General features: G+C 36.9%; 1 protein-coding gene across 1 annotated transcript; it reads left to right on the top strand.

Moving 5' to 3' along the window:
- Positions 1 to 3,446: 3,446 nt before the first annotated feature.
- Positions 3,447 to 5,865, top strand: LOC136248968 (gamma-aminobutyric acid type B receptor subunit 2-like). The gene has a single exon (XM_066040844.1). It carries the CDS (start codon positions 3,455 to 3,457, stop codon positions 5,777 to 5,779), a length of 2,325 nt encoding a protein of 774 aa, XP_065896916.1. The 5' UTR covers positions 3,447 to 3,454; the 3' UTR covers positions 5,780 to 5,865.
- Positions 5,866 to 9,853: the final 3,988 nt, after the last annotated feature.

Below are 9,853 nucleotides of genomic sequence, written 5' to 3'. Positions count from 1 at the left end.
AGAGGATGAAAATTGCAGAGGGGCTTGTCCACATGCTGATCATCATGAAAATCTTAGTTTTATCGTGCATGTGTGTGTTACATATAAGTAAGTTTTGCATTGTTTTGTAATCTTTTCAAGCCCTGTAATGTATGTAGAATACTTTTAAAAATGTACTGTTTGGTGGAAGGTAGTCACTGGTGCTTACTTTAAGGTGCATAGTTACTTTGCTTGGGTTAGCGATTTTCAACTCCAGAGCAATTTTCTGATGGCTGTGTCATCAGCTCAAAAGTTTAAACCACTTCAAAGTCAGCATAACAATGCCATAATTAAAACCACAACTCCACCTTAGGTATTGTTGCATCATCGTGGCGCCTCCACTTTAGTTGTTTACCTTTATAAATTGTTAACTTGATGTTTTTACTAACTTGAGATAGCCACTTGCCATGAGTATACACCATTGTATTGAGAAGTGTACAGTAGGTGAAACATATTATTTGCTCACCACAGAGCATACCAAGATCGCTGAGATCCAATAACACCTGAAGTCACTCTCATTACATGTACAGCTAGAAGCAACTGCAGTTTCAAGATTATTATTATTATACAGGAATTAAAAAAGGCAAAGCCTGTAAATCCTGATCCTATGTTACAATAAATCTATGCTAAACATAATGTCATTGTTCAGGTTGTCAAACAACTTCTTGAATTCATCAGTTGATTGAGCCTCCACAATACCACTGGGAAGGGAGTTCCAGTTATTCACTACACAGTGAGAAAAATAATTCTGTCGAACCTCTCTAAAAGCAAATTGCTTGAACAGTTTGCAAGAGTGCCAAGACAGTCCAGATTGCTAGATGGCTTCCTGATTCAATTGTACCATTTTTCCCTTTAAAATGTATGGGGAGCCCCAGAGAAAAAATGTACCTTTTTAAACGTTTTTAAGCACTGCATGTGCATGCCAAAGTAGCTAATTCCAACCCTACAAACTATATATTTCTGAGATCAGCAATCAATACTCTATCTATTGTCTGTAACAGACATCATAGGAGGCGGAAGGGTGCTAGAGTTGGGGGTGCCCAAAATTTTTGTTGGTAGTAGTAAGTGTGCAAAGCATGCTAATTCGGGGGCATGCCCCCCGAGAAAATTTTGAAAATTAGGTATCAGGAGATTGAATTTGGAGGCGTTTTTGGTGGATTTAGCTGTCAATAATAATGGTATCTATTTCAATACATGCTTGACTGTTGTATTAGGGTAACTGCTCTATTGGGGTGACTGCTCTATTAGAGTATCTCGATTGTGATTGACCAGGTTCTGGAAACCTTGCAGGAGTTCGCGTGATGACTATTGCGCAATACAGCTTTAAGTTGGGGGTGCTGGAGCACCCCCTCTTCCGCCGCCTAAAGCATATAAAATACCAAAATTTAAAAATTGGGCTGGAATGCGTACTAGTCAAGTCATAGATTATATATGGCAGTACTTTCCATTGGCTTTCAGTACCTATGTGCTGTAAAACATTAATAATAATATTCCCTACCTATAAGGCCACTCCAATTGGTAATTATGTTTCTGGTCCACCGCCCGCATCCTTCTTTACAGAAAGTGAAATTTCAGAAATACATGGGGAATATGCCCGCATCAGATTTTTGAAAAAGCTGGATTTCAGAAACAAATATTGGGCTGCTACAAATATGCTAAATCTAACTGCTTACGTGTCACTATATGTCTTTTGTCAGTGAAAACCTGCAAGAAATGAGCATATAGTGCTTAGTACGGATCGATATACTCTAATAAAACAGTCAGAAAATCACAAAAATACTCTAATTGAGCAGTCACTTCATTATTGCTTTGTTGCTGAATTCCGCCCGCCCGCATCTAAAACTAAACTTCAGATGACCAGAAACATAAAAACAAATTGGAGTGGCCTAATCTATGGTCAAGTGTAGTTAGTCTCGCCCCCAGACCTTGGGGCGAGACTAAGTCAAGTGTTAGTCTCGCGTGGCCAGACCGCTTTTTTCCGTGTATTGGGTGGGGAAAAAAGGGTCTGGTGCAACTCCAATAGCTGTTTACTTCTGAGCCGTCCCCAGATTCCGGGGACGCTATAGCTAATTGAATAACATTGCCGGGTCACAAAGGATGTGCCATGACGTCAGTAAAACTATGAAGTATTCCTACACTCCTGCTCCGGTTGTGAGTCTTGTTACACGATGAGGATGAACTTTCAAGACGCTATAAAAGAGACACTGATCGGAGCAACTAATTAAGATACGTTTAAAGGATAAACAGATATCGAGTTTACTTACTGACGTCATCGGCGCCTCCTTTGCGGCCAATGTTATTATTATTTATTGTTAATCAGCAGGACCCTCCAGGGGTATAATGCTGATGTGCAATTACATGTGTACAATTTCAATTAGTTACTTAACTATATAAGTATGTACAATTACGACAAGTTACTTAATTATATACATATGTACAATTACAATAATAAACTATAAAAATATATACAATTACGATAAGTTACTTAACTATATACATAAAAGGGGCTAATTTTTGCTTAAATTCTTCAACACAGTCAGTCTCAATAATCTCAGCATCTAATCTATTCCATTCTGGTACAGTTCTTGGGAGGAAGGAATATTTATATACATCAATTCTTGGTTGGTAAGGTACTAGTTTAAAGTTGTGTGAGTGTCGGGTCCGTAATACAATAGATTTAAATGGGAGATAACAGTTCGGTATAATTAATAAATCATGTAGTACTTTATATAGTAAAACTAGTCTAGCTGATTTGCGACGTTCTTGTAGTGTAGGCCATTGCAAGTTTTCAAGGATGTTAGTGATGCTGTCTCTATTATTTCGTCTCCATGGTTGACCTGTGACAAAACGAGCAGCTCTATGTTGGACCATCTCTACTTGGTTTGGTGATATGGATCCCATATTGGGGAACAATACTCTAAAATAGGCAAGACAAATTGTTTATATGCTAGCTCTTCAATTAGCGTCCCCAGTGTCTGGGGACGGCTCAGAAGTAAACAGTTGTTGGAGTTGCACCAGACCCTCAGTTTTTTCCCCAGCCAATATACGGAAAAAAGCGGTCTGGCCACGCGAGACTAGTCAAGTGTAGCTATGTGCAAAGCATTTTATGATTATACTATATAGCTGATTGAAAAGACGCATTTGATGATAGCTAAGAGGTTGTGCCCATTCATACAATAACTCAGTACTGCCCACACGATAGATTATTTCATAGCCGGATAGTATAGTAATACTATATGCCCACGGATAGGTTGGTTGCTAAGAGACCAATGACAAAAAATAACTCAACGTGTAATAGATACTAGATTATGTATTCTAGTATTTATGGTGCAATTGTAGCGCCGGCATCATCTTTCAGCGGTTGCCTTGCGCGACAGATTATGGGTGTGCTCACGTGCTCATTTCAATCATTCAAATCGTAAGTATCTAGCTAGGAATGCGTAACTTCACGTTTGCGCTTGAGAGACCATTGCTACTAGTGACAATACTAGGGCTGTACTTATGCCAAGGGTCATGTAGAAACAACAATGGAGCCTCGAGTGGAACGACTGCCGCGCTACCTGTGTTACGAGTGCTTGGATTGTTTCCCTACGGAGAATCATCGCTTTGGAATGGAGAATATGTCATACCAGCTGCGAGATTGGCAAGAGACGAGGTTAACCGCAATAATAGTGTTTTACCTGGGTACAGATTGGAGTTGATGGAAGCCGACTCAGGTTGTGCACGCGACAGTGGAGTCAGGGAGTTTGTGAGAAATGCTATACACAGCGACCACCCTCAACCAGTGGCCATTCTAGGAGCTGGTTGTTCTAGCTCTACCATTCCCATCGCGTCCATTGCTGGAAGAGACGATATTCGCCTTCCCCAATTGTCCTATGGAGCAACTTCACCTTTTTTATCGTTGACTAGTTCATATCCTTATTTCTATCGGACAGTACCTACTGATGAGTCTACTTCCCTAGCAATAATCAGTTTAGTGAAAAGGTTCAAGTGGAAACGTTACGGCATACACAATGCTGCTATTGGTACTATCTTGAATGAGGTTGCAGTCACTACACTCCGTATCGGCATACAGTTTCACATTAAGGACTCCAAAGAAGTGTACTTTGGTGGCACTAACCGTGATATGGGTAGCTTTGAGGATCAGCGTGCTTTTAGAGAAGATATTCATTCTAGTGGCATGCGAATTGGTATGTTGTATGGGGTCAGGGGATTCATTGGTCAAATGATTTGTTATTTGTACCAGCACAAATTAACTTATCCAAATGTAGTCTGGATAGTGCAAAACAATAGAGGCAATTGGTACAACACTTCAACAGATAACTGTACAGTTGAAGAAATACATCAAGCCACTCATGGAATGATTCACTTTAACTATCCACTAAGGACTAGCTATGATAATGACATAATTGATGTTACTAACAAAACATTTGAGCAGTACTATCAATCGTATATCAAGGAATCTGAAAAATACGCCAGTGAGAAAAGAGAAATTTATAATGACTCTTTGCTTAATAGTTGGGCTACAATTGCTTATGATTCCATGTGGACATTGGGGCTGGCACTGCACAAAGCTGAGGAAATATTGTCACAATTCAATTCAACTTTAGCTAACTTTTCATTGGGAAATCAGAATATTTCTAAAACAATAATTGAAGAGTTATCAAAAATAAAGTTTGCTGGTGCTTCTGGTAATGTGTCATTTGATGAAGCTCATAAACGACCTTTTACTATAACAATTGATCAAGTACAAAATGGAGTACTGAAAAGAATTGGTCTCTACCATCCTTCAAGAAATAATTCAATGCTGGGTGTTCTAGACCTTAATGATAGTGTCTTATTGTGGTCGGCGAACAATCCACCTTCAGATGTATTTGTGACAGAATTACTATTAGCTCAAAGATGGGCTGGTATATTGATGTTAGTATTTTTAGTAATAGGATTTCTGTGGAACGGCTTCTCCTTGTTAGTCAACTTTCGTTATCAAAGTTTTTACTCAATTAAAGCATCAAGCCCTCAGCTAAATTACGTCATTTTTTCTGGCAACAATTTGTTACTGTTAGGTGGAATCCTACTTGTAGTTAGAACAATTGCAGAACATGACATGGTGATATTCTCAACTCTGTGTGAGACAACACAATGGTTGTTTGATCTTGGACTACTGCTAGTTCTCAATACGACATTATTGAAGAGTTGGAGGCTGTACCGGATATTTCATTCGTTTAGACGAACACCTGGAAAGTTGATTTCCGACAATAGTTTTATAGCTATATCCATTGGGTGGATATTTATCAACACAATGTATCACGTGGTGTTCACACTTGCCCATAACAATAACATTGCAAAGGAGAAATTGTTGCTGGTGGAAGGTCAGTACCGTCAAAAGGTAGTATATTGTCTACCACCTAATCTCATTGGTTTATTTTATGTGCCACATTTTCTGATGGCTGTAATGTTGTGTTTACTAGTCTTCTTGATCCGACGAGTGTACCCCAAGCATTCCAACAGCACCGGTATTGTCTACAAGCATTTTAATGATGCTAAAAATATCACCATATTTTTCTATGCCACTGTACCCATTGCTACAATCTGCATAACTTTATCAAGGTTACTTTCTCCTACAAATGAAGTTTATAACATGGAGACAGCTTCATTAATACTGGACTGTAGTACTGTTTGCTGTATTGTGTTCATGTGTCAATGGACACTGTTTATGCCAAAAATGTTGCCAGTGTTCAGGCACTTGTACAGTCACAGATGAGTGTACAAGGTAGCATGTATTTATTAAATATTTTTTGACTTGTAAGAATTTTATACACGTGTTAAATTAAATGATTTTAATTAAAATGTAAAGACAGTTCAAACAATTTGTAACAATCAGTGTAAGACCAACACATTTATAATACCTCGAACAAATTGTGATATGCCTGTTTATTAAAGTTGAACACTTCACCGTGTACATAATATTGATAGAGTACATATAGTAATTTTCATGATTTAACTGAGTAGTGTGAAGTGATATGTTCTGTTGATCGTGAGGTTCAGTGTTGAAGTACAATGTGGCAAACATGCAATAAACACACCTGTATATGTAATGGAAACTAGTTAGCAGTGAACTATGTTACTGGACTATGTGTTGTACCACTATACTGTGCCTATGTAGCTACATATTGTTGAAGCTACATATGATACTGTACATATAGCAATGGCGGATCCAGATGGGTTTCTGGGGTTTCGACAGAAACCCCCTTTTAAATTTAGCTCAGTGGCAGTCTAAATACATAAACATTGTTGCACTGACAATTTGTCATAACAAACAACTATATACCACTGTATTTCAGTAGCATGCATGCAATTGTAGTTAACTAACACCATTTATAGCTATTAAACCCTCAACAACACTTCACTTTTCATCTTCCACTGCATTAAAAACGATCGAGATACTCTAATAGAGCAGTCATGTAACTACTCCAATAGAGCAATCAAAGCTACAGCTTGTAGTCACCATATTTTCCCTATAGTTAGCTATAGTATTTACAGTTTAAAGCATTGGAACTTGATTATTGTAATTGTAACTAAAAATAGCCTAAGATCTGATCACAGAGATTCTAAAATCTAAAAATTTTCCAGAGAAATGTCACCAGATGCCTTATTCAGCTATACCAATTGCAACTTTCAGAAACCCCCTTTAAATATCCTAGATACGCCACTGTATAGCTATCTTATCTGTACAATAGGATACCATGGCATTTCTGAGAGATAACACAGTCTTCTAGATAAAACTCATTTTGCAGTAAGCAGAAAAGTTCCTTAGCTATGACATGTTGCACTCACATTTAGCACAGACAAGTGTGTTGAAAAAATTTAACTGTCAGTGAGAAAGCAAAAAGCAGCAGTCCAAACCAGTAGTCCTGCATGGTATGTATCCAATTATATAACTTGCGCTGTACATTATACTAATATTATAACAAGATGATGTTTTTGTGTATAATGATTTTCCTCCAGAGGCATGCATTAGGCATATTGTATAATGCATCTTATTTAAGAGAAATTCTCCAACTGGTGCATGTATAAACTTGAAGTAATGAATTTTGCAACTTTCATTGTAGCTAGCTATATTGTATACTGCCTGAACGCATGGTAAAACAACTAGCTATGACACTAATATATGTTTACTCATTGTACAGATCATGTTCACTGATCTTTCCATCTTTGTGCTTGTAATAGGCAAATATATCTATTTCACAAATGTTGTTGGGTTGATCACTATAGCAATAGCTGGTATTGTGTTAAGAGATATGTATGTTTTGTATTTACTTGGAGATAAGCCACACTGATGGCAGTTACCAGTGTATAAGTGAAACTCTAACAGTAATAAGTATAAGTCATATAGGTATATTTTCTGTATAACAACTTAAATGTGACCAGATCTTGGAAAACCTACCTTTTGGGCACAAGCAAACTTTTTGGGAAAACTCAAATGAAACTTTCGACACTTTTTTTTAAAATTCATTTTTTTTTGCACATTTAGATAAAGCAACTATTAAACCTTCTTGCTGTGAAGTTTCACACCCATAGCATCTTTTTCCTAGGAGATATGGATGATTATATCAGACCATGTAGTAATTTCACATGCGTGGGATAACAAATAACTTACAAATTAGGTGATTTGTTCAGCTGCTGGAATGGCAAAAACTTAGTCTTAGACAGTGATACATGGCATTTAATTGCAGAAAAGTACCAAGAATACTTCATTAATCTATCAGAAATGTCTTTTAAAGTATTTTAGATGGTAAGAATGGAATTATTGGTAAACAAAGTGATTTGTCACCATTAGTCATCCTTAATCACTCACAGAACTCAATGCATTACCATTAAAGTTAGTTTGTAATGTACAGGACAGAAAATTGGCTATAAGCTGAAATTTTAACACAAGATAGATAAGCACCCAGTACCTCATTTAAGCTATAAAACAGAAAATTGACCAATGTGCCAAAAAGGTAGGTTTTCCAAGATCAGGTCACAAATGTGGTTTTTAGTGAAATTATAGTACCATATCATAAAATGTTGATATGTATATCATATCAAGTGTGTCACTGGCAACATGAATACATGATTTGATTACAGAGATATATTTTTCATTAGAGTTCTTGATCCAACGAGTGTATACCCCAAACATTTCAACAGCACTGGTACTGTCTACAAGCATTTTAAAAATATCACCACATATTCTATGCCACTCTAAATACCCATTGCTACAATCTGCATAACTTCATGAAGGTTACTTTCTCCTACAAATGAAGTTTATAACATGGAGACAGCTTCATTAATACTGGACTGTTGTACTGATTGCTGTGTCGTGTTCATGTGTCAATGCCTCAATGACACACTGTTTATACAAAAATGTTGCCAGTATTCAAGCACTTGTACAGTCACAGATGAGCGTACAAAGTAGCATGTATTTATTTTGACTTGTAAGAATTTTATACATGTGTTAAATTAAATGATTTTTCACTTCACCATGTACATATTGATAGAGTACATAGTAATGTTCATGATTTAACTGAGTAGTGTGAAGTGATATGTTCTGTTGATCATGAATAGTTAGGTTCAGTGTTGAAGCACAATGTGGCAAACATGCAATAAACACACCTGTATATGTAATGAATACTAGTTAGCAGTGAGCTATGTTACTGGACTATGTGTTGTACCACTGTTGTGTCTATGTACATATTGTTGAAGCTACATATGATACATATAGCTATTATCTTATCTGTACAATAGGATACCATGGCATTTCTGAGAGATAACACAGTTTCTAGATAAAACTCATTTTGCAGTAAGCAGAAAAGTTCCTTAGCTATGACATGTTGCACTCACATTTAGCACAGACAAGTGTGTTGAAAACAATTTAATTGCCAGTGAGTAAGCAAAAAGCAGCAGTCCAAACCAGTAGTCCTGCATGGTATGTATACAATTATAACTTGCACTGTACATTATACTGAGCTAATAATATCATAACAAGATGATTATTTTTGTGTATAGCAATTTGTCTGTAACTTTTAGCAGCACTGCACATTTCTCAATGTCCCACTACAATGCAGGTAGAGCTGCTTAAACAGTCATTTTTACCTATGAATGTCACACCACTCTTTGATACATCAGGTGCTTTAATGTGGCAGGTATATTTGGGAATTGTGGGAGTGGATTCTGATGCACGGTTGCAGTTTATTACTGAATGTGATTACTCACTCAGTAAATTTGAGTACTGCTTGCAGTTCCTTTACCATTTCCAGTGTCTTATAGAAGGGAGGAGTAAAGAACTACATACCATTTCTTGTTTCAAAAACCAGACTATTCTTTTTTTCTGCACTACACATACACTGCTCCTAGCAACCCTGTGTTTGTTTATATCTAAATGTCTTGAACAGTGGAAATATTATTTATTTCAAACAGCCAGCTTGGATGATGTTGGGATGGAAATTTTATCAATTTTTTTGCTTAAAATAAGGAAAAATTAACTTGCATCGAATCATTTGAAGCAAAAAAAGTGCCTCTTAACATCACAATTAAGTAGGTTTGTTCGTGATATTATCCAAGAAGGTATGTCAGTTGAATTGAACTTGACTTGCAACAAACTTGGTGACAGTGGTGCACATGAAATTTCCAAAGCAATTGAAGGGAATTCAACACTGAAGAAGTTATTTTTAACACACAATGCAATAGGAACTAGTGGTGTGCTAGCACTAGCCACTGCTTTGTGTCGCAACAATACTTCGGAATTACTTTATATCGATTTTAATGGAATTCTAGACGCTGGAGTGACAGAAATTGC

This window comes from Dysidea avara, chromosome 3 (assembly GCF_963678975.1).
Source record: "Dysidea avara chromosome 3, odDysAvar1.4, whole genome shotgun sequence".
Taxonomy (NCBI): domain Eukaryota; kingdom Metazoa; phylum Porifera; class Demospongiae; order Dictyoceratida; family Dysideidae; genus Dysidea; species Dysidea avara.
Note: the sequence above shows the minus strand (reverse complement) of the source record. Positions and strands in the feature narration are given on the sequence as shown.